We start from the raw sequence: 27282 nt of genomic DNA, 5'->3' as shown, positions 1-27282 counted from the left end.
TGCTGGTGAAATCTCCAAACTGCAAATGCAGGAACTGAATTTGGACATTGCGCTGAGACGCAATGGCCTATTTCTCAGGAAAATAGCAAATTGCGCTACTTCATTTAGATAAAATACACCCACAGTTTGCCCACATACACATATGGATGTGCGGAACAACTGATTTCACTGATGTTTAAACTAACATTTTGGAGTCGATTAATCTAAAAAATAAGAAACCAAATGTGTCGATGCGACACATTTAAAATGCTTAATCTATTCCAAATCCGACGCCAAATTCAGCAGAAAAGGGGCATTTATCTGTGACGTGATTGCCTTGCATTTTGATCATAGTACATTAAATAAAGAACATAACCCACATTCACTGAAATAACATTTGTGAGTACATGCATATTTACTAAAAACAATTGAATAAATAGTGCAGGACCAATAGAGCAAAACTAATAGCCTGTTCTAAATGGAATTCACCAATTAAAAGTAACATAACATAGTTAAGGACATTGTTGAAAATAATTAACAGGTAAGCCAAATCTACAAGAGAGAGAAAAAAAATTAACTGAAAAGTTGTGCATATTTCACAACGTGCATTGATCTAATATAACAGCTGTTCAGTAAAGAACGTTAACTAATAGACCTAACAGATACGATGTAAAAACAAAATAGCTATATGACAAAAAAAATAGGCCTGTGATGTAGCCTCTAGCTGAAACGATTAGTCAATGTAATTGACAATGTTGACAATAAAAAATTGTAGACACAAATTTTCATTGTTGTGTAGTTGTTTGATCTCATTTAACGTAACATGAGATCATATTAAACTTTAATGATGACGCATGAGAGCAGCACTGCAGCTCGTGCCTGACTGAGGAGAGAAAGAAAACAGCTCACAGTCCAGATGCACTCTAAACTTTCACAGCTTCAGGTGATCTAGATCGTAAAGTATGAGGGAATTATAATGTAAAAATATAAATTATTAAATACAGAAGCACTCTCGTTGTGGAATAAGTAGAACTGGAGCTGACGCTTCGCTGTAGCAAAACTTGCACCCTGGCGTTACATCTTAAATGCAGTTATATTTAGTTCAAATAATACAGATAATATGGAAGCAGATCATGTAAATAACTACAAACTCCATAACTGGCATTTCTCTGTGTGGTCAGTGCCTCTTCTATGAGTTGCACGAAGTGTCCCGATCTGAGGTGGAGAGATTGAAACTGTACCCGGCTGATGTACACTCTGTCACGTGGACGCTCATCCCTCGAGCACGAATGCAGCTAGATTATAACGTGATGGCTCATGACTTATTGAATCATAATATATGTCACTGTGCATTTCTTATTGTGAAGGAAATTAGCAATACGCAGCTTTTTTAATAAGAGAGTGTTTTTTTGGTGTGTTAAAGATGGATTGAAGTGAACAGAAAGGTGAAAGAGGGTAGTCTTTGTCCCATTGTACACTGCAACAAAATATTTATTTTTTATTTGTTTTGTTTTGGCTTGTTTTCGAAGACTAACCTGCGTATTGCCAATTTTCTTTTTATACCTGTGGATGTACAGTATTTTAAGGCCTACCTTCAAACTCAGTGCCTCTTTGCTTGACATAATGGTAAAATACAAAGAAATCAGCCAAGACCTCAGTATAAAATTGTGGACCTGCACAAGTCTGGTTCATCCTTGAGAGCAATTTCCAAATGCCTGAACGTACCACGTTCATCTGTACAAACAATAGTACACCAGTATAAACACCATGGGACCACGCAGCAATCATACCGCTCAGGAAGGAGATGCATTCTGTCTCCTAGAGATTAATGTAGTTTTTGCAAAAAGTGCAAATCAATCCCAGAACAACAGCAAAGGACCTTGTGAAGATGCCGGAGGTAACTGGTAGACAAGTATCTACATCCATAGTAAAGAGAGTCCTATATTGACAACTTGAAAGGCTGCTCAGCAAGGAAGAAGCCACTGCTCCAAAGCCACCATAAAAAAAGCCTGACTACAGTTTAAAAGTGCACATGGGGACAAAGATCTTACTTTTTGGAGAAATGCCCTCTGGTCTGATGAAACTAAAATGTAACTGTTTGGCCATAATGAACATCGTTATATTTGGAGGAAAAAAGGTGTGGCTTGTAAGCTGAAGAACACCATCCCAACCGTGAAGCATGGGGTGGCAGCATCATGTTGTGGGGTGCTTTGATGCAGGAGGGATGGTGCACTTAATAAAAATGGATGACATCATGAGGAAGGAAAATGATGAGGATATATTGAAGCAAAATCTCGAGACATCAGCCAGGAAGTTAAATCTAGGTCTCAAATGGGTTTTCCAAATGGACAATGACCCCAAGCATACCTACAAAGTTGTGGTAAAATGGCTTTTGGACAACAAAGTCAAAGTATTGGAGTGGCCATCACAAAGCCCTGACCTCAATCTAATATAAAATTAGTGGGCAGAACTGAAAAAGCTTGTGCGAGCAAGGAGGCCTACAAACCTGACTCAGTTACACCAGTTCTGTCTGGAGGAATGGCCCAAAATTCCAGCAACATATTGTGAGAAGCTTGTTGAAGGCTACCCAAAAGTTTGACCCAAGTTAAACAATTTAAAGGCAATGCTACCAAATACTTACAACGTGTATGTACATTTCTGACCAACTAGGAATGTGATGAAAGAAAGCTGAAATAAATAATTCTCTCTACTATTATTCTGACACTTTTTCTCCTAATTTGGAATGCCCAATTCACACTACTTCCTTGTCCTTCTGAGACAGTCAATCTATGCATCTTATCACGTGGCTTGCTGTGCATGACACTGTAGCGACTCACAGCATGTGGAGGCTCATGCCACTCTCCGCGATACATACACAAATGACCACTCACCCCATTGAGAGCGAGAACCCCTAATCGCGACCACAAGGAGGTTACCCCATATGACTACCCTCCCTAGAAACCGGGCCAATTTGGTTGCTTAGAAGACCTGGCAGGTGTCACTCAGCACACCCTGGATTCGAACTCGTGACTCCAGAGGTGGTAGTCAGTGTCAATACTCGCTGAGCTACCCAGGCCTCCTGAGATTTCACAATCTTAAAATAAAGTAGTGATCATAACTGACCTAAGACAGGGAATATTTTCTATGATTAAATATCAGGAATTGTGAAAAACTGACTTTAAATGTATTTGGCTAAGTTGAATGTAAACTTATGACTTCAACATTACACTTTTTGTTTTTTAACCCATATATTTCATAATTTTTATTATAATATATTTTTATTAAAATATGAAATAATAATTTATTTTTTCCCAATTTCTTCAATTTCACACGTTATTTGAATACTCTTATACCCACAGTCCTTACTTGTCATCAAGTAAAACTTTTGAGACTTCATATTTTTGTCACTCTACAGAAATAGAGTAAATGTGTGTCGTCTCCTCTTTGTCACTGCATGCGTGACATTAACACAGCATGTATGAACCAGGAACATTTGCAATTACCAATCGTTTAAAGTGAAACCGGAGAGCTTTGCATTCACTATCACAGTTTATACTTGTTAGTTTATATTTTCGTGGGAGTTTGGCACAAGTGCTTCACGGCCTCTTCAGGACAGGAGCTGGTTGACCTCAGTGGTGCGGCTCAGTGACACTCGGTCTCGGTATGTTCAACTGAATGACACACATATATTCGCTTAAAATTCCCATAAAATGTGAATGGAATTTTAATACCCAATAAATCACGGTTGTCTCAAATAACCTTGGACAGATAAAATAACCGTGATCAGATGGTTATTTAATAATCGTGACAGGCCTAAATATTTGTATTATTAATTATATTTAACATCTGTAACATTAAGATGACAGTAATTTAAGCGCAGCATTTGTAAAAATATAAAGCCAAACGTAAATGTATAAAAATGTTGAACAGTTTAATGGGAAAAAATATTAACCGACTAGTTTCGACTAGCCGACCAGTTTCGACTAGCAGCATCAGAACCATTTAGTCAACTTGTCTTGCACATCCCTAGCATACACCCACAGTAGCGCAAACACTCTCACCCACACCCACTAGCATTTTATGCTGAAACGAAAATTATGCTCAGAATTATTTATTTTTTAGAATTACTTATTCTAATTGTGCTTAGAATAAGAGCTCTCTCAAAAATTGTATAATAGGTAGCGCATTGCCATTGCACGTTAAACTGCACAATGAAGTGCCGCAAAGCGCAATTTGATATTTTCCTGAGAAACAGGTCATTGTGCAAAGGCATCTGTGAAGCACGTCAGCTTTCAGTGCAAAGTCTAAACTCCTTTTCTGTATTTGCAGTTTTGGGGATTCCTCCAGCAGATGATATTAAAGAGCTATCAAACCCATTTAAAACCATGATTTGTGTGTCAGTAGATCAATAATAATAATAATTATAATAAGTTTATTTTGTATAGTGCATTTCCAAAGCTCAAGGATGGAAATGAAACATAAAACATAAAACAGAGAAACATAAAACAAATATACATTACAAAACAACGAACAATGGGAGAGCAGGAAAGCATTATTCTGTAATGTCGTCTTGACTGCTAGTCTACACATACATCATGGTGCAGAGGCAGGAGGAAAAACAAACATCTTCCATAATATTTTACCACTAACCACCATAGCTCTGGAACAATGTAAGTCGGAACAATGTATTTCTATTTTTATAATGCACTATATACAGCCCTTTTACACTACAAAATTATTATTAATAGGTAGTCTTCAATTGTCTTCATTTATATTGGCATTGCTTGAAAGGGAATGGAATATATAATAGGAAGCAGACGGTGCATTAACCGGAGAAGAACCTCTGAATTAAACTGCACTTGACTCAGCACATTAGTGATTTGCATGCATAATTCGCCAACCCACTTGCACCTAGACTAGCGCCTGTTTGTAAGTAAATAAAAAAATGTCATGAAGATACCCTACTGATTTTGCACGTATGACATATCGCATAGCTAAAATAGGACCCTAACAGAAAGTTAAGTTTCACATCTAACCTCTTTTGGTGAAAGAATGGAGACATAGTCCTCATATATGATCCTGGCTTTTTCATCAATAGCCGATGGGTTGGATTCTTTCTTCAGTTCCTCACAGGCAATCCAGAACATCAGGTTTTCCTCACTGTACTCAGACCGCAGGAACTCCCGGAAAACATCCCTCCCCTCTGGAGAGCGCATCACCATCTCAAAGCTCCGTGACCAGGCAATCACTTCATCCAGTGTGGGATGCCTAGAAACATGAGACATGACATATTTGATACTGACCAGAGTAATATTGATAATAACAGCTTATATTGTGTAAAAACAGCTGCTTTAACAGAAGACATAAAAACTAAATACAGCTTAATTCATTCACAAGCTTCGAGGAAGTTTATATACTGTATAGTAGGGCTGCAACTAATGATTATTTTGACAATTGATTAATCTAACGATTATTAGAACGATTATTCGACTATTCTGCGATTATTGGAAAGATTAATCATTAGCTCTTAACTGATTATTCTGCACGTGCCCCAGCTTAAAAGATTGTATTAAGCATGCTTACTAACAATAAAGAGGAAAAAGATAACTTTTATTAAGTTTAATTCAGTAAAGATATTCACTGCAAAAAAAAAAACCTATTGTTATCAAGTGATTTTGTCTTGTTTTACATGAAAAAATGTCTAAAAATCCTTAAAACAAGATGAATTTACTTGAGAAGCAACATATAAGATAGACTCGCTTTAAGAGGATGTATCTTAAATATAAATGTATTTTGTATATACGTGTATTTTATTCACTTGGTTATACTTCTGCGAGTGCAGTAAAGACAAAATATACTTGTATTCAAGTTCTCTAAAAGCAAGTATAAATATCTTACATGCTGCTTCTCAGGTGAATGCATCTTTTCTAAAGGATTTTAGATATTTTAAAATATTTGTAATATTATATAATATTATATTTAATATTCTTAGATAAAAAAAATTTCTTCTGCAGTACAGCTGCTAAAGAAAATGTACATTCTTTTAAAAGAGTTTTAGATATTTTTATTGGAAAACATTCCAATAAATTGTTTATCGGAAAACAAATCATTAATGTATTTTGTTGCTGTGTAAAATGGGGCAAAGACTACCCTCTCTCACCTTTCTGTTCAATTCAATCCATCTTTAACTCACAAAAAAACAAACTCTCTCTTATTAATAAAGCTGTGTATTGCCAATTTTCTTCACAACAAGAAATGCACAGTGACATATTTTATGATTCAATAAGTCGCGAGCCATCGCGTTATAATCTAGCTGCAGCAAGTGCGTGCTCGAGGGATGAGCATCCACACAACAGTGTGCGCATCAGCCGGGTGCAGTTCCAGTCTCTCCCCCTTAGATTAGTACACTTCGCGCAACACATAGAAGAGGCGCAGACCGCACAAAGAAATGCCAGAGTCTGAGTTTGTAGTTAATAACATGACCTGCTTCCGTATTATTTGAACTTTATTAAAGCTATAATGCATTAAATATAATTGCATTTAAGATGTAACACCAGGTGTTTCCTTTAAAGAGCTCCGACTCCTCTTATTCCACAATGAGAGTGCTTCTGTATTTACTTATTTGGTATTTGTGTATAATTCCCTCATACTTTGTGATCTACATCACCTGAAGCTGTTTGTAAAGTATAGAGTGCATCTGGACTGTGAGCTGTTTTCTTTCTCTCCTCAGTCAGGCGCGAGCTGCAGTGCTGTTCTCGTGCATCATTTTTAGAGTTTAATATGATCTCATGTTACGCTAAATGAGCTCAAACGACTATTTAGAGCTCTTTAAAGGAAACACCCCGGCATTACATCTTAAATGCAGTTATATCCACAATTAAAACATTTTACGGCAATTTTTTTATTGTCGACGTTGTCAATAACGACGACTAATCCTTTTAGCCCTACTGTACATTATAGAGCTGTACAGTCATGACATCAATTTGTAGGCGAACTCTGGATTTTCATTTGGGGTTTTATAATGGGGTTTTTCAACTTATGAGTTATATTCTAAAACATCTATTACACACTTTTATACCTCAAACATGAATTTTGAAGCCGTCGTGTGATTTTAAAAAAAATTCACTTTGACATATGAAAGTGTGTTAATATATGTTGTAGAACAAAATGTCCACGTATCGACAAGTAATTTTTACCACAGACCTTAATAAACTCCCATAATAACACCCCAAGGGACAATCCCAAGGGAACCAATGGTTAATTCTCTTCCGGGCTTGTGGACCACAACCTGAACAGCTCTTTGCTACTGGTTTACTGTCTCCAGCCTAAAGCTGCTCTGGAACATCATGTTAACCTGCCCTACCACAACCAGTCTACCTGGGTCAAAGTAATCTTTGTGCTGGGGCTGCAGCTGCCCGAACCATGAGGGTTTTTCCTGCTTCCTTTTTCTCATCTGACGAATGTGTGTTTTTTATCACAAAACTGTTGGATATCCATTTCTGATCACCTTCTTTCTCCATTACACTCTGGTTTCAGTCTCTCACTCAAATACGCAAGAGAAATGGATGCGCGTGTCTCTTTCGCTGTTTGGAATAGCATACTTGCATACTACTCTTACTAGTTCTGCCATATCTTTGTATTGCAGAAACAGTAAGATTAGTATGCTCATGTGCTATTGTGGACACAGCCACAGAGTCCGCACACTGGCAATTTTCTGCTCATGCTAAAATCAGGGGAGGGGCGATGCTACAGCTACTTGCAACCATAGGGAAAATACAGATGCACGGTATGGAAATGAGGAAGAAATAATTCGGGGCAGGAGAAAAATAATTTGGGGCTCTATCCCAAAAAGCCCAGGGCTATCTACGCGCCTGTTTAGAAATCCCGGTCTGACTTTTTTAAAGTCCCTCAGAGTAAAAGGACATGTTGTCACCCTAAAACAAGCAGATATTACAGATTTTTTTTTACATACATTACAACTTGTGGACAGTTTTTCCGTTTCCTTTGGTAATCGTGCTGTACTAATAAGCTGCACACCGTGGGAGGTGACTGCTCCGACATCTCAATCCGTGTATATCTTTTCTCCCTCATAACGAATATTATCCATAATGAGCAAATTAAACATTAAACATAATTGTCGTTAGAGGGTGAAATGTGATCGTCATACCCGCAGGTCAGAGACAGTGAAACAGGTGGCATTTTTGCCCGTCAGTCATTGATGCACTATGACAGTTTGGGCACGCCAATATGGCCGCTCAAACACTTTGGGTGGCTTCACCTCCTTCTAGCAGTTTCATCAGTGATCCAGTTATATATATGCATTGCATTCATAAATTATTCAGACCCCTTCATTTTTTTCACATTTTGTTATGTTTGCTAAAATGCTTTTTTACTCACACATCAATCTACACTCCATAACCCATAATGACAAAGCAAAAAAATGATTTTTGATATCTTTGCTAATTTATTAAAAATAAAAAACAGAAACATTATATTGACAGAAGTATTCAGACCCTTTGCTCTGACACTTGAAATGTAGCTCAGGTGCATCCCATTTCTCTGGACAATCATTGAGATGTATCTACAATTTGATTGGAGTCCACCAGTGGCAAATTCAATTGACTGGACATGATTTGGAAAGGCACACACCTGTCTACATAAGGTCTCATGGCTAAAAATGCATATCAGAGCAAAAACCCAGCCATGAGATCAAAGGAACTGCCTGCAGAGCTCAGAGACAGGATTGTGTCTAGGCACAGATTTGGGGAAGGCTACAAAAAATATGTCAGCTGCATTGAACAAATAATGGTGTGATCAGAGGAACGTACATTTTATCAAGTCTTTCTGCTCTCCTGATCTGGAATATCTCATGCTTCTGTGTCGACCAGCTGTGTACCTCCCGCCACAAGCCGACACAGACCGGGAACTCAAGGAACTGTATGGGAGTATAAGTGAGCAGGAAACCACGCACCCTGAGGCTGCATTCATTGTTACCGGGGACTTTAACAAAGTCAATTTTAAAACAGTCGCACCAAAATACCACATCAGCTTCAACACATGAGGGGACCAGGTTTTGGACCATTGCTATTCTCCTTTCCGGGATGGCTACAAATCCCTCCCCCGCCTACCATTTGGCAAATCAGACCACTCTTCTGTTCTGCTTCTGCCCGCTTACAGGCACAAACTAAAACGGGAAGCACCCACCCTCAGAACGATCCAGTGCTGGTTGGACCAATCAGACTCAATGCTACAAGACTGTAGTTTTGGTCGGACCAATCAGACCCTATGCTACAAGACTGTTTTGACCACGCGGACTGGGAGATGTTCCGGTCCGCCTCTGATGACAATATCGAGGTTTACGCTGATAGCGTAACGTGTTTCATCAGGAAGTGCGTAGAGGACATTGTGCCAACCAAACCAATACAGATATATCCCAACCAGAAACCATGGGTTAACGGTGATGTTCGCGCAGCACTTAATGTGCGGACCTCCGCTTTTAATTCCAGGAACGCGGAGAAGCATAAACAAGCCAGTTATGCCCTCCGTAACTCTGTGCAGCCAAACGCCAGTACAGGCACAAAATTGAAGGACAGTTCAACACCACCGACTCTAGAAGTATGTGGAAGGGAGTTAACATCATCACGGAGTACAAAGGGAATAAAAACGTTTTCAACCTGTCCCTGTCCCTGTCTATAGTCCTCACATGCTTCATAACATCAACCATTGTGCCTGTACCATATCAAGCCAAAATCACTTGCCTAAATGACTGGCGTCCTGTTGCTCTGACCCCCATCATCAGCAAATGCTTTGAGAGGTTAATCAGAGATCACATCTGCTCTGTGCTGCACACCTCTCTGGACCCATTTGCAGTTTGCCTACTGCAACAACCCTCCACTGATGATGCCATTGCATCTACAATACACACTGCTCTCTCCCACCTGGAAAAAAGGAACACATATGTGAGAATGCTGTTTGTAGACTACAGCTCAGCATTCAACACCATAGTGCCCTCCAAGCTTGATGAGAAACTCCGGGCTCTGGACTTAAACAGCTCGCTGTGCAGCTGGATTCTAGACTTCCTGTCAGGCAGACGTCAGGTGGTTAGAATGGGCAGCAACATCTCCTCATCACTGACCCTCAACACTGGAGCCCCGCAGGGCTGTGTTCTCAGCCCACTCCTGTATTCCCTATACACACATGACTGTGTGGCAACACATAGCTCCAATGCCATCATTAAGTTTGCTGACGATACGACGGTGGTAGGTCTGATCACTGACAATGATGAAACAGCCTACAGAGAGGAGGTGCGCACTCTGACACGCTGGTGTCAGGAGCACAACTTCTCCCTCAATGTCAGTAAGACCAAGGAGCTTGTAGTGGACTTCAGGAGGAAAGACAGAGAACACAGCCCCATCACCATTAACGGAGCACCAGTGGAGAGAGTCAGCAGTTTCAAGTTCCTCGATATCCACATTACTGAGGAACTCACATGGTCCGTCCACACTGAGGCAGTTGTGAAGAAGGCTTACAAGCACCTCTTCTTCCTGAGACGGCTGAGGAAGTTTGGAATGAACAACCACATCCTCACACGGTTCTACACCAGTACTGTAGAGAACATCCTGACTGGCTGCATCACCGCCTGGTACGGCAATAGCACCGCCCACAACCGCAAAGACCTGCAAAGGGTGGTGCGAACTGCCAGACACATCATTGGAGGTGAGCTTCCCTCCCTCCAGGACATATATAACAGGCGGTGTGTGAAAAAAGCTTGGAGGATCATCAGAGACTCCAGCCACCTGAGTCATGGGCTGCTCTCATTGCTACCATCAGGCAGGCGGTATCGCAGCATCAGGACCCACACCAGCCAACTACATGACAGCTTCTTCCCCCAAGCAATCAGACTTTTGAACACTTGATCTCTCACGATCAATAATCAGCACTGCACTTTATTAATATTATATCTCACACTGGACTGTCATAATTATATTCTCCACAATACAACTACTGTATATATATATATTTTTTATATACTCTTATTTTTTATTTTTATTGTATGTGTATTTTATATTGTGTGTATTGTTTACTGTACATTGTATATTATAATTGTGTTGTGTAAATATGTTGTTTATTGTAATTGGTATATGTCTCGTCACTGTCATGACTGCTATGTTGCTCGGAACGGCACACAAGACTTTCACCTACTGTTGTACTTGTGTACATGGTAGTGTGACAATAAAGTGATTTGATTTTGATTGATTTGAAGGTTCTCAAGAGCACAGTGGCCTCCATAATTCTTAACTGGAAGAAGTTTGGAACAACCAGGACTCTTCCTAGAGCTGACTGTCTGGTCAAACTGAGCAATTGGGGAGAATGGCCTTGGTAAGAGAGATGACCAAGAACCTGATGGTCACTCTGGTTGAGCTCCAAAGATCTTGTGTGGAAATGGGAAAAAATGGCAGAAGGACAACCATCACTGTAACACTCCACCGATCTAGGCTTTATGGCAGAGTTGCCAGACAGAAGCCTTTTCTCAGTGCAAGACACACGAAAACCCGCTTGGAATTTGCAAAAAAGCACCTAAAGGACACCTAAAGAAACAAGATACTCTAGTCTGATGAAATGAAGATTGAACTGTTTGGCCTCAATTCCAAGCATCATGTCTGGAGGAAACCAGGCACCACTCATCACCTGCGCAATATCATTCAAACGGTGAAGCATGGTAATGGTAGAATCATGTTGTGGGGGTGTTTTTCAGAGACTGGGGGACTGGTCAGGGTTGAAGGAAAGCTGAACGCAGCAAAATACAGAGATATCCTTAATGAAAACCTGGTCCAGAGTGCTCAGGATCTCAGATAGGGCCAAAGGTTCACCTTCTGAAAGGACAATGACCCTAAGCACACAGCCTAGACAATGCAAGTGTGGCTTAGGGCAGTGTTTCCCAACCTTTTTTCTGCAACGGCACAGTTTTTACAACAAAAAAATTCTACGGCACACCACTATTCCACATAGGCTAGCCATTGTCAATATTTGTCCTTTTCAAGAGCTTGTCCATGTTTTCTGTCCGTCTTAGTAGCTTGTATGTTTGAATATACAAACAATTTATATTATAAAAAATAAAAACAAGTCACATGGCTATGCTGTGTGAGGTCACAGGTGGCAAGAGCGCTAAAGGAGTAGTGAAAAAACAACAAATTTGCGTCTTTTCTAATTTGTAGATTTGTTCTTGCAAACTCATGAGGGGTGAAAAAGTTAAGACAATCACTGGACCACAGACATTTTTTCTGGGGATATTTTTTTTATGAATAAACTAAAAGCATCAATTCCAGCTATTTTAGTGATTCAAGTTTATTCAAGATTACAATTGTGCAGAATTAGCTGCAAAATAAAGAGTATTTTGGTGAGGCTTTCTTCTGTTTCACAAATTTGTTAAATTTTATGAACTGATTAGTTCAATGACCCCTTCTGGAAATGTCACAAGGTGGCAGCAAATGAGTGTCTTATGTGCAATGAGTGAGGCAATTAATCATTTGAGTCGTTCATGATCGAAATCTACCAAGAGACTTTATAGTGTTTAAGCATTAAAAGAACAAAGCAGATCTATAGTCTTTCCTTCAGACTGAGCATTATTTTTCATCCAATAATAGTGAGTTTCAATAACATCCTTACCTTCTCCTTTATTAAAACTTGCATGGCTACAAATCTACTGACTTCAGTATAAAAATCTGATCTTGCTTATAATGGCACTAATATTTCATCATCTGTTACACAACACATTAGACTGGAGAAAAACTATAACAAATAATAATTTCAAGTGGACAGACAGTATGTGGTCAAAGAGGCATGAACAGATGCAAAAATAAATAAAATTATACAAAATATATAATGTTATTAACTACTTACGGTTCCTCTGTTGCTTCAATGCTGTCCATCTTTGTACAAGTTTGCCTTTCTGAGCGCTCCCTTCTGTCTTCATTCCTAGGGTAAGCAGAAAAGCATTGGACACAGCAAAGTCACAGTGGTATTTAAAATAAACTTGCACGTTGCACTGATTACCGTGCAACAGGGTTTCCACCAACATGATCACACAGGAAATCGGCATACTGATTCCAAATGTTTGTGTACCATGAAATCGACACTATTATGCCAAATTACAGACAGGTGCCATTCCTATCTATAAAATTACTGACAAGCAACATCCCCAATCAGACATTCTTGCATAGATTCAAAAGTATTCACCTTTCTCAGCTACGTGCACAATCACTGATACATGGGTTCTTGGCCCAAAATAAGGCAAAAAACATGTCAGTTGCCAAACTTGAGGTGAAATTCAACAAGAGACTTTTAGCTTAATTTCATATATGAATGCAACAGAATAGTCATAGAATCTGTCAGTGTTGGGGGATTTGTACAGGTGCACAACCACTCCGTTTCTCAAATAAAGTCTCCATGGAGCAAGTATAACTGGATATGTTAGCCATGGGGTCCAACATGCTGAAAAGACTCTAAATATATAACATACTACACAGCTGTTTTGCATGTGATGTGGGGACAGAAATAGCTGTTCTGAGCAGATAATGCAGGTGGGGGGATGGATGTGGAAACCCAAGGTAACAGACAAGCGTTTGTACTGCCTCCTAAATGTTTTCTTTATTTCATGCAATACTTGTACACATTCATGTTATTTATAGTTCCTCTGCAAGCTGCGCAACAGCCTATCCAATCTTTCTTTGTCCAATGGCCCAGCTAGCCTCAAACTATGGACTTTTATCTTTTAACAAGCTAATTTTACTCTTTAAGAAACACTGGTTCTTTTTTTTTGGTCAAAGAATAACAGTATATTTGTGAATGAAATTAATGAATAAATAATAAACATACAGGCAAACTCTCTCAGCAGTGGATGTTGAGAGGTTACTTTCTTCACGGGTCTGATTCAAAATAATCAAGACCATTTTTGCCTTGTAAACAATATGAATACTGTAAGGGCAAACTTGTAGGGGCAGGCCAAATTTGATTGGCTCTCAGCCTCACTAACAGCTATGGCTAAGCAAGACTGCCAATGTAAATTATGAACCTTGGCAGTCATAATAGTTTACTGTAAATCACTTTGCAATTTACTACATGTGCAATGCTCAACCACTATACACTGTATGGCTGTAAAATGTGCAATAGGTAGTTTTTGTGCACACTGTGTATATCCTGTTGTAAAACCTGTAGAATATGTTATTTGTGTGGTGTATTCTTGTCTATGTTTATTAGTCTAATTTTGTCTATTTATTGTAATGTATATGGTGTACATTGTGAATCTTTTTTAAATACAGACTTTTTCTATGACACAATCTATATTCTGCATATTCTGTACTGCTTAATGCAACCTAATTTCCTATATGGGATTAATAAAATATCTATTGTAAAGATCCCAATGTTGTGTATTTGTATATTTATGAGCATTATTATAATAGTAAAATAATGCACAATACTTTGCTTGCATAATGAGACATTATTTTTGATAAATCGTCTTACATGACATCCTGAGGTTTTCTTGATATTCATGCAGGAGGACTTTAAAAGGCTTTACTTACAACAATGCCTAAGCATAAAACAAATAAATAAATAACTGGCACTAACATTTTGCAAATTACACCGATGTTGTCTATGCCTGAGGCCAGTGGCAATGACAGAACACTTACAATGACTGTATGTTACTTAAAGAGATAGTTTACCCAAAATATTAAATAATTATTTACTCACCCTCATGTGTTCCAAACTCATTTACTTTCATTGTATGGAGACTAACATACTGCCTAACACTGCTTTTGAGTTCATCTAAAGAATAGAATAGAAAGTCATATGAGTTTGGAACACAATCAGGGTGAGTAATCAGGATGAGTAAATTATGGAAATTTCATTTTGGGGTGAACTGTCCCTCTGGAAAAACTGAAATTTAGCCCCAAACCACAACTCATTTCTGAGCAAATGTTAGTGACTACACAATCACATCTTTCTACTGACAGCAAAATGTTATGAAATATGGGGCATACCAAAGGCATTTACAGCATCCACACCAGCACAGACAGCAGGTGTTAGGCCTCGGGTGACCTGGCGCCTGTGGGGATCCTTCAATGTGTCCCTGCTGCCTTTTCCTCATTTCAACTCCACTCACACTCTGAGGCTGAAGAGAGAGACACATCTGATTAGAGACATAATAGTGGGTGCCTGTGCCTTTGCTCTTGTTAACTACAGATACTGACGTGCTCAGTCACCATTAACTTTCATTTAATCTTTTTTACATCCAATGAAAATGAGTGGTGACTGAGGCTAACGGTTTGGAACAGGGCAAGAGAACGGTAAATTATGAAACAATGACAGAATTTTCATTTTAGGGTGAAGTGAAATATCCCTTTAGGATGAAGTAAGATAAAAATAAAATAAAACACTAGATGAAAGTAATTAAGATTATAGTGCAATATCTCTATTAAAAGTTTGTAACTACTACCTTCTATATTCTGGATATAGATCTGGATATTATTTATATATTTTATAAATATTTTTAAGATACATATTTCTTAATTTAATACTAAACAGTCACATCTTCACTTTGCCTCTACCCCAGTGTCTGTATCTGTTTGTCTATTGCACCCTGTACCCAAAACCATAGGGATTAATACAATTGCATTGTATTGCATTGAAAACTATTTCAATGGAAATTATGCTGAACTAGGCCTACTTCCTACACTACTGTTAGATGCTTATTCAACTGAAATCTGCAGGAATGCATGTGAGAGGATGTCCGTAGGGGTTAAAAGGAAAGAAGCAGAGATTGACAGACAGAAATAAAGATTGAAAAAGAAATTCCCTCTTTAAACTACACATTCCTTCCTCTGACAAGATGGCAAATAAGTCTGAGATTTAGAATGGAGAGAGAGTGCTGAAACACTCTCACTCACTCACTCACTCACTCACTCACTCACTCACTCACTCACTCACTCACTCACACACTCACACACTCACACACTCACACACTCACTCACTCACTCACTCACACACACACACACACACACACACACACACACACACACACGCGTTTGGTTTCCATGTTTTATGGGGACTTTCCATAGACATAATGGTTTTTATACTGTACAAACTTTATATTCTATCCCCTAAACCTAACCCTACCCCTAAACCTAACCCTCACAGAAAACTTTCTGAATTTTTACATTTTCAAAAAACATAATTTAGTATGATTTATAAGCTGTTTTCCTCATGGGGACCGACAAAATATCCCCAAAGGTCAAAAATTTCGTGTTTTACTATCCTTATGGGGACATTTGGTCCCCACAAAGTGATAAATACACGCTCACTCTCTCTCACACACACACACACACACACACACACACACACACACACACACACACACACACACACACACACACACACACACACACACACACACACACACACACACACTAGTAGTAGTAGTAGTAGTAGTAGTAGTAGTAGTAGTGTAGGACATGTTTTAACACATGAGGAGTTGCAACCGTTTCTCTTAAGGATGTAAATCATTAAATGGAATAGCTTAGTTTACCCAAAATTAAAATTCTCTAATTATTTATTCACTATTATGTAGTTCCAAACCTGTGTGGCTTGCTTTCTTCTGTGGAACCCATTTGGAGTTAACGGACCCTTTTTACATGTCCTTGTTTTGGAATGCAAAAGAAAACGATTGCAGGATGAACTTCAATAGCGATGAATGGGAGTGATTGGGACATTGTACCTAATATCATTTTTGCTAACATATTTGCTCTGTCATCAAAAGAAAAATGCCCCTATTACGTTTCCTCAACATTCCAACTAAAGAATAAAATAGAGAACAATGGATTACGGCCATCAGAATAGAGAAGATGGAAAATGTACTCTCACTTTCTCAACAGCTGTATTAGAAACCTCATCACATCTGTGGTAACTCGGTTTTTTTTTAACTAATTCCAGGGTAATATAATACAAGGTATAATGTTATAAATTTAAAATAAATATTAAAAAAATTGCAAGTATAAAAACGTTCGATACATTTTTACACTGCTAAATCGGGCAGAAACGAATCACAGTCTGTGAAAAGGGTTCATTATAGCAGAATGTCCAAGCTGCTCTTTTCCATGCAAAGAAAAAGAATGATGACCACAGTTGTCAAGCAAGGTTTCAAACTTTTTTCAATATTTTCAATCAAATTTCGATCTGTTTCTCACACAAAACTATCATATGGCTTCAGGAGACTTGAATAGTGCACAAGCCATAAAAAAATTATGTTATGATCCTTTAATGCTGCTTTTTTATTTTTATTTTTTTTTATCTTGACACCCCCTAGCCCCTATCCACTTTCATTCCATGGAAGAGAGCACCTCCGACATTCTTTTCATTGATTAGGTCTGAAGAGACTTTCAGATGACCATTAAAGGTAGCAGTGAATTTAGCTTCATGTACTTTGAGCAAGTGGATAGAAATCAAATGTAATATATCTTAACTTTTTTTGTTTTCCATGTATGTTGTAAAAATGGCAGAATTTTCATTTTTGCAGGAACTACTCTTTTAAGCATATGGTTTGTAAAAATGTAATGGCGGTTATTTCCTGTTTTATAAATGTTTAAACTAAATATAACCTCAATCAAATTTATATTCTTCAAGGGAAAACTACAAAGGTGAAAGAAAAGATTTATTAAAAATTAGATATAAATTATCCACTTGCCTCAGGCTCTGTTACTCTGTAATATCTCTGTGAGTTTTGTTTTTTTCTACGTTCTACTCCGATTGCTCTTTGATACTGGCATGTTTGTTATTCCCTTCCCCCATTATGGTTTGTTGTATGTTCTAGTTCTCTTTTCTTTCTTTTTTTGTGCTTTTTTTTTTGTTTTAAACAAACTTTCACAAATAAATACATACAATTTGGATCAAATCAGGGTAAAAATGTCTATGAAACTAAATTCACTGGTGCCTCTATATCTGGTCATCTGAAAGTCTATTCAGACCTGGCTTTTTGATGATAAAGGGGATCCATGAGGATCAGTACATTGGAGGCTTTGCTCCACTTCCCATTGGGACTTTTTCCTTTACATTTACAAGCAGAGACCAAACATGAACTAAAATAATTTTCAATTTATTCTTCTATGTTAGCTTTACTAATATCACTAGTTTGTTTAACACAACATTGGAGTATGCAATGGATCCTAACCACAAACAAGCCATTTAATTGCATGTGTTTCTGAGAAGCCTTCTTTTGGGAAAGTAAATAGGCAAGAGTGTTGTTGTTGATCACAATGATCCATCACCTTACCATTGTTATTTAAACACATTATTCTGTTAGACAATTTTATTGAAACTGATCATATCATAAAAGCATCTTGGAACTTTATAGATGATAATAATTCAAAAGTTTTTTTTTTTTTTTTTTTAGATATGAAACTGAATAACTGATAAATACATAATAAAAATAAATTAAAAATCTATTTTCTAATCACTTGTAGGCTCTACAAATGTCCTCCATGAATTACAAATTAAGATTATGAATAAAGTGATAACTAACACGGTTAAACATGATGCCTCACACCATAAACAATTTGTTAATTTTACCACAAAGCTTTCTGGAAAACAATCAGGATTTAACAGCACAAACACCATATCACATCACATAGATATTTGATCCCAATATTTTGGGACAAACAGTCTGGGCACTAGATGGAATTGGAGGTCTGGGAAGGTATCAAATTATCATTTCCCAGTATGCCACTGGTAAATATCCCACTGTATGACATAACCACAGGGGATTGTTGGCTGACTTTTAGTCGCAACGTGTGGTGCATAATTTAAAGATCACTGCTGATTGAAATGCATTGCCATGATAAGGACAAAAAAAATGTTGCCCTTAAATTTTGATGTAAGAAAAAAAAAAAAGTATTAACATATATTATTCCATAATTGTCTCACTTAATACATATATATATATATTTTTATACACGTGTGGCTTATTTTCACAAGAGTTTTTTTTTTTTTTGTAAACTTTTTGCATTGCAGATGAGTGAATGTGATGAAAAATAATGTGTGTTGTCATAAGAAACACAATTACATCAGCAGGTTTCCCACACCTTTTGACCAATGAATTTCGATGACTTTTCCAGATGTAGGGCCTACGTGAATACGGGATACACATTTTTTGAAATAATTGTACAGAAATTTCACACAAAGAGCAATTTCTAGCCAATGAAACAATTTAGAGTTGGATTTCATACATTTCTATATTCCACAAACCCAGCGTATGCAATACTGAGCACAGACAACTCAACATTACTAAACTATACTTTGCCTGACCCTCCCTCCCCCACCTAAACATGAATACATGAAAAACAATGTCTTGGAAAATATGTAAATTGAACAGGAATCTATGCAAGTAAATTATAGATCTTGAAACAGATTTTTCCTTACCTCTACATTGATCTTTAAATGTAAAAGTTTTATTATAAAGATCCCTTCTACCAGTTGATAACAGATCAAGTGTGTCTGGGCCTGGTATAATGTGTGCACCCTTCGAGAGTGTTCCCTAATCATGGAGCCAAATAAAAGAGATATGCAAAACATTTCTATCATCAGTTATGCAGTTGCAGGCATTGGAAAACATGCACCCTGATGCAAAATACTGAGGAGTCCCTTTGTTTGCAGCTAGCGCACTCACCAACAACTCTGCATAATAGGTAAAACAGGAAGTATTGCGTAAAAGCAGTCGTCCATGGATGTTCCCCGGTCCAATTCCATGGGTAATCATATTATGATCTTCAAATTTCAAAAAGAAGTAGCTAAAAAGCTGGGTGGCATTGCTAACTTTGGTTAGGCTGCATCATTTGTAAATTAAAATACAATCAAACAGAAATCATTAGCAGTATTCATTAATATAGCTTTATGTCCAAATAAGCATTAAACTTTCAAAGAGGGAAGGCTACAATTGAAACAACAGGTTAAAATTTATCGTATAATAATCGTTAAATAATAACCGTAATATAAAATAATCTAACTAGGCCATATCTTTTCTTCAGTCTTTGTCATTCTATAATGGATTGATTTATGCCTATACATACACACACACAGCACATTTACAAATATATATATATAAAATTTTCCACACACACACACACACATATATATATATATATATATATATATATATATATATATATACATATACACACACACACACATATGTGTGTGTGTGTGTGTGTGTATGTATATATATACAGTATCTCACAAAAGTGAGTACACCCCTCACATTTTTGTAAATATTTGATTATATCTTTTCATGTGACAACACTGAAGAAATTACACTTTTCAACAATGTAAAGTAGTGAGTGTACCGCTTGTATAACAGTGTAAATTTGCTGTCCCCTCAAAATAACTCAACACACAGCCATTAATGTCTAAACCGCTGGTAACAAAAGTGAGTACAACCGTAAGTGAAAATGTCCTGTGTGTGTATATATATATATATATATATATATATATATATATATATATATATATATATATATATGTGTGTGTGTGTGTGTGTGTGTGTACATATATTTTGAGGGACAGCAAATTTACACTGTTATACAAGCGGTACACTCACTACTTTACATTGTAGCAAAGTGTCATTTCTTCAGTTGTCACATGAAAAGATATAATCAAATATTTACAAAAATGTGAGGGGTGTACTCACTTTTGTGAGTTACTGTATATATATATATATATACACACACACACACACACACATATATATATATATATATATGCATACACATGGATGGCCACAAGCAATTAAACAAAGCCGAGCTGCTTGAATTTTTGCACCAGAAGTGGCATAAAGTCACCCAACAGCAATGTAAAAGGCTGGTAGAGATCATGCCAAGATGCATGAAAGCCGTGATTGAAAATCAGGGATATTCCACCAAATATTAATTTCTGAACTCTTCCCAAGTTAAAACAATAGTATTGTGTTGTTTAAAAATTAATGTGAACTTGTTTTCTTTGCGTTATTCGAGTTCTGAAAACACTGCATCTTTTTTGTTATTTTGACCAGTTTTTTTTTTTTGGCCAATGGCTGAATGAATTGCAATTTTTTTTTTTTTATAGTTTGAACACATTTTTAAAACAAAATAAAATGAGAGATTCTTTAAATATGCATTTTTATAAAAAGCAATTGAGTGCTCGCTTGCCTGCCTAAAAGACATCACAGCTGACACTCTTGAATCTCATTACAATGTGTGAAAATGTTTATGTGTGTGAGCATGCTCAGAGGCCTCAGTTGTCACGCCTCTAACCCCCTTCTCCCACTGGAAGTCTCGTGCACCCTTGTACACTTCCCCATACACATTCCAGGGCAGCAAGTGATGCATAGCATAGACCATGGCTGGCTGCACAACAGAAGCCTCCTACAGCCGATACCCACAAAGCCTCGCTCAACAGACATGTCACATAGTAGATCCAATCAAAGTGATAATCACACAGAGGCCCTAGATTTGCCCACAATTCTCACCTGCTTCAAATAGAGGGTGCACGATTATGGGGGAAAAAAAACATAAATATTGTCCCCCTTGATATTGTAATTGTGATTCGGTTAATTTAATATAATTTATATTAAAATACTTATTTTGTGTAGAAATATGCATGCCATATTCTTAATGTATGCTACACACAGCAAGCTGCAGTGTTCCTGGATTATTCCTGGATTAAATCAAGACCTAAGTGCATAAGTGGTCAACTTCACAATGGCCCCTTTACCCGCATGAAAAACAAAACTCTTTATCAAATCTTGAATAAATTATACACAGAAAGTAAGCAACAAAGTTTTGGAAATCAATAATTGACATTTTTCACAAATAGTTAATTGTGGCAGCTGTAACTGTTATCTTGATTATTTCTTCAATTAACTGTGCAGCACAGGTTGAAATGTTGAAAACACTTTCATGATTTTCCACATCATCAGTGCACAACCAATCACTTGCTTCCATCATCTCCTCATGGCTGTATCAATCTAAAAGAAAAGGACCACCTCAAACTTACCATGCAAATTAGCAGCTATTCATCCAGAGATCAGGTAAGAAAATCATGGCGGTAATGTCAAAAGTTGTGACGGGCAGAGTGCTGGAATACAAGTAGTGGCCTCTTGTAACTTCTCTTATCATGCCTGATGGAGAACACAGGAGGTGGATGGAGGTAGGTTTCGAACACCTGTTTGCAGGCACACCCTTTCCTTGAGTCAAGGGCAAAATGATCCAGGATTAGACATCTAAGAAATAGATCAAACCATAAAGGAAACATCAGAATAGCTTGTAATCTGCCTTGGGCTATAAATACGGCTATAAATTGCTAAACTAAGCTTACCTCAAAACAAAGAAATCATAGTAATCCCCTTTGTAATGCTATTCTAAGCATAATGCTTAGAGCATAACCCTTACTGCTATGATAAACAATTGCTAAATTAAAATCAAGTTATTTTTTTCTTTTTATGTTTTAACCATGTATCATTTACAAGTCAATAAAGACACAAATATGTATTGCATTATCTATCACAGCGGTTTGCATCACATGATATCAGACATATTAAGCAGTAAGCACAAGTAGGCTTTACTGAAATGTACAACTGAATTTTATTTGCTATTTGTGCACATTCTAAGAGTTATATTTTAAAACAAAATAATTAGTGTACAAAAGTTAGAACTGGGGTATTAGCTTAGTTTTGGCCATTTTCCCTACATTTACAGAGATTTTACTTCACGAAACCACCTGCATTTTAAATACAGAAGCACAGCTGAATGGGAGGAACTTCTTAACCGTAGTATCACGATGCAAACAGCGCTTGAAGGTTGACATCAATAACTGAATGTAGGCAAGTGAAAGAATAAAAACACACAGACTTTGCGCTTTATTATATTTAAGGTCAAGCCAAGCGTGGGAACAGGTCGACTACCCCAAAGAAAACGTTAAGGTAAATTTTGACTTCAAACTAAAATTTGAACTCTGTTCCAGGATCTGAAATACAGCATTATATTGCAAATCTCCGTCGTGCATGTATATATTTCTAGGAGGCTGTCATCCCGTTATTCGCCTTCACTCTCCGTTGCGGCGGCAGTGTTTCAAACTCTAGTATAGAACATAAGAGAGCATTATAAGACATCGTATGAATGTTGGAACGGTCGGATCGACCTTTCAAACGACCATGTGAAGCCCCAAAATGGTAGAAAATCTTCCAAATGCTGTTTGAATGTCTCAAACGCGCCAATGATGCCCCAAAATGCTGTCTATATAGGCAGCTCGCTAGGTTTCGAGACGCAGCCAGCATCTTTGCTAAAGTGATCGCAGGTAAAGCCCAAACCATTACCATCACATTACACTGCCGTGCAATTGAAACTAAAGAGCAAAATGTTCGTTAAAGCACCGCTATTTCAGACAAGCGAGCGCCGAAACGTAATTAACACTTTATTTTGTATTCTCGCGCTGCCTCTGTGATTTTCTCAGCGCGAGGAGGCAACAGCTAGCGGGTTAGCTGACGAGCTAGCGGGACATCTGAGACCGTTAAAGAGCGTATATCGCCTTACCCCTTTAGTTCTAGGTGTCAGTCTTCTAAAAGGGTGTCGTTACACGCGTTTATGCGGATATCGGGGGTATCGCGCGTTGAGATTGCATGCTGCCGTTTTATCTCCATCAGCGGTGTTTTCCGTCCATCCGCCCAACTTCAGCACCGAGCGACCGAGCCAGTGGAGACGCTTTGCGCATGCGCGGCGGAGCTGTCAGCTCACGGAGCGCGAGCTGCGGACAGGGTGCAGAGGCAGGGGTGCAATGACAGGCTGAGATTCGACTATCTCACAATAACTGCAGTAATACATTAAATATACAACAACACATACGTAAAAGGCTATATGACTGGAGTCAAAATACTCTAAACTGTTGATAGGTTGTTAGAACTATTGGATGCGTTAAGCATTTGGTTTCTTGTAGTTACTGTAATAGATGTGCTTGAAATGAGTACAAAAGAGCAGAGTAACAATGTGTTACAATTTAGCCAAGAAGCCATGAATATAATGTTTCTCTTGGTTTTAAGAAGCATATCTGTAGGTTATCTGACTGGCATTTTGTATGTTGAGGTGTGATGGATATATTTTTTTATGCTGAGCTATTACTGAACAACAAAAACATAAAGGAAAAAAAAAAAAACCACAGCCATAACTGGAATGAAAATGCAGGTTACATGTGTCTGTATTGTATGAGTTGGAATTGTATTAAAATAAATAAATAAATAATCACAAGAAAGTAATGGTGTGGTTAAATAAAATGAATAAATCAACTAATAAAACACAAATATGTTAATGGATTATATTTATGCCTATGTGTTGTTTTCTTTTTTTACATAACTTTTGATAAATCTCTAAGCCTGCTTTAAATAAGTTATAGAGATGCATTTATTATAAATAAATTACACATAAAAAGTCCAGGACAAAGACTAAACACCTGTATTCAAAGATTACTATGTGGTTTAATAAAAATAAAAAAATTCAAGGCTAGGAAGAGATGTTGTTACAAACCACTATTGTAACACAGGTTTGATATCCACTAGGAGGCACTGAGACCACAGAACTTTGGTCGATAAGTCACCATAACTGACCACCTCTATCACCATTATGGTCCTCATCATGCCTGTGAGGTGTAGATACTGTCCCCTGTTTATGGAGTTGCTAATGTTTTTTATGTTGCTGTTAGTTGAGTCAGGGGACTGTTTTGCTTGACAGATGTTACCATCAGTGCTTTTGAAAATAATGGTGACTGCACATACCCAGAAATTTCCAGAGTTTGAGCCAGTGTCTAAATATTAGTAGTCTTAATGCATATTTCAATATCCCCTCAATTTCCCTTTTTTGTATTCTTATCAAGAGCTGACATTTACTCAGCGTGTTTTCATGCTTTAAATAACACATCCATTATAGTGCCTCGTGTGAGGCATAATATGAACAATAATAATGCCAGATCACATACTGTACATCTGGATTTGTTAATAATTAAAATGGCATTTTAAAGTCATCAATGATTTTTTTTTTTCAGTTTTTATTAGGTTGTTTATATATTCTAAAACATTTTAAAACTCATAATGTTAAGTCATCTCTATTGCACAGCTTGTAAAACAGCCAACTTTGACTTAGATTTCACCCCTCTTAAAACAAAATGCCACAGATATTAGAGCCACGTTGTATTAAGTTGTTATGCTTCTATCTTGATGTTACTGAATTACCCTTCTGCTGTATGATTACAGAAATCATAGGATGTCTACCTATGCCTTGAAGCTAGAGATGGTCACCTGAATAATAAAACCCACCTCTTACACCTGTGAAAAGATGCTGAGGATAATCTCAGATCCTAATAGCTGTTATTTGACAACTTCTCTCTTTCTTTCTGACTTCCTCGCTCTCAGTGTTTTTTTTCTTCTCTAAAATAAAATAAAAAAGATGTCAGTAAACGCAAATAGCAAAATAGGCTTGGACCGGATCTGGCAGCATTTCGAGAGCGAGTTTGGCCAAAATACCACATGGAATTGCGGTCCAAAATTGACCCAAAATCACCTGCCGAATATTGACAGGACCTACAACAGAAAGCGGACCAAACTCATCCATAACATTCCCATGTCCTCTGTATCCCCAGAAAGCAGCAGTTACTGAACCACAACTACATCAGAAAGCACATAGCACAGCCGAACACATGCCACACCCACACCAGAACTCACCCACAACCTGAAGGGGGAGCAAAGAATGTTTCTCCATTCTCTATAACACTAAAATTCATATGTGTGAAAACATAAAAAAAAAAATATCTACAAATTTAAAGTATGTAATCGAGACTACTATTACAAAAGCAACCAATAAATATAAAACTTGTTAAACATTCAAAAATAAAAGGTAAAAAAATTAAAAATATAACATATGTAATTACAAAAGCATGCAATGAACGTATCAAATAAAAAATAAAATAAAAAATAAGCTATAAAACAAGCTGCAAAATGACCATAGAAAACTAAAGCAATATATATATATATATATAAGGTTTTTAAAAAGAGAATTATGTGAAATATAAATTAACAAACAACCTGCAAAAGACAAAAAACCATTGAGAAATACACTGAAAAAGTTTTACCTGTTAAAAACAAAAGCAGCATAACAAGCTTGTAATCTATCGTTCAAAAACAATTTTGATTTAAGATTTTTTTTAGATATATGCAAACATGCTGTTCATCGTGCATCCAGTGCTTGTCTTTGGTCTCCTTGTTAAGAACATTTTTTATATATATAGCATACCAGAAAGATGTAAAGTCAACTTTTTTGTATCCTTTGTTCCACCTCCAGCATACAAGATTAGAGTAAATACAGAAACATTGTTGAACAGCAGATGAAATCTAACTCTGAATAAAGAGGGCCTTAAAACATTCCAAGGACTGGCTATCCATCATAACAAAAGAATGGAATATTCTACAGTATTTGCACAAGCTCATGACAAAAAGTGTCTAGATTTAAGGTTAAATCCTTAAATGTTTACAACAAAAGCACTTACCAGTCACAACACTCTTTTAAGTCCCAGGCATCTTCCAATCACACAATTCCAACACTCCTCAATGCCACCCAACTACCATAGCACAAGTACCTGGAATTTTGTAGAAACATGCAGTCAGTATTAAGCCAGCAATACTAAAGCATGCTAAGCAACACGAAACCTGCCAGATTTGATAAGTCAATCAAATATTCAAAAAGTAAATCACCCACAACTTATGATACATTAAACAATAATAATCAGATACAGACTTATGTGATATAAAAATACCTACCACCGTTCTTCTGGTTTATGGACTGGATCGAAGCTCCCCAATGGGAAGGCATATTTGATCCAAAACGATAGCAGCTGCGATTTCCCTGTCGTGTTATTGAAGACTGATCTTGCACCATTCTTATTAGGTTCCTTATCTGATCCATCATAATTTTTTGTTTTGTTAACGTCTCATGATGAAACATTTAACTCAGTATTAAGGTTAATATATCATCGTTTCTGGCAGTCTGAACATATGAGTTATACTAAACATATGATTAGACAATTTATTGTATATTAAGAATCAAGAAAAAACAATCTAACATCTTGGGAAGGGATCGCAGTATGATATCTTAGCTGGGACTCAGCAGGACATAGGCTCGGCTCGCTTGGAACATCGACTGAGGTGGTACTAAAAAAAGTATCAGGGTACCAGGTACTATCCACAGT

At 37.3% G+C, this 27282-nt stretch overlaps 1 protein-coding gene across 2 annotated transcripts in view; it reads right to left on the bottom strand.

Annotated features, from left to right (window-relative positions):
* The window catches only part of LOC127617928 (regulator of G-protein signaling 17-like), a 28655-nt gene extending 4919 nt beyond the window's left edge, over window positions 1–23736 (bottom strand). The window contains exons 1-5 of one of the 2 annotated variants that reach the window (XM_052090102.1): window positions 23589–23736; window positions 22054–22279; window positions 15018–15148; window positions 12880–12954; window positions 5016–5247 (exon numbers count right to left, since the gene is read on the bottom strand). In XM_052090102.1, the coding sequence (XP_051946062.1) occupies window positions 5016–5247; window positions 12880–12954; window positions 15018–15148; window positions 22054–22056 (441 nt within the window). In that variant the 5' untranslated portion in view covers window positions 22057–22279; window positions 23589–23736. Of the gene's footprint in view, window positions 1–5015; window positions 5248–12879; window positions 12955–15017; window positions 15149–19446; window positions 19533–22053; window positions 22280–23588 lie in introns of those variants that run through there. The other variant, XM_052090103.1, reaches the window with a different exon arrangement.
* Window positions 23737–27282: the final 3546 nt, after the last annotated feature.

This window comes from Xyrauchen texanus, chromosome 24, assembly GCF_025860055.1.
Source record: "Xyrauchen texanus isolate HMW12.3.18 chromosome 24, RBS_HiC_50CHRs, whole genome shotgun sequence".
NCBI classification, from domain to species: Eukaryota; Metazoa; Chordata; class Actinopteri; order Cypriniformes; family Catostomidae; genus Xyrauchen; species Xyrauchen texanus.
This window is presented reverse-complemented; position numbering and strand designations above follow the sequence as displayed.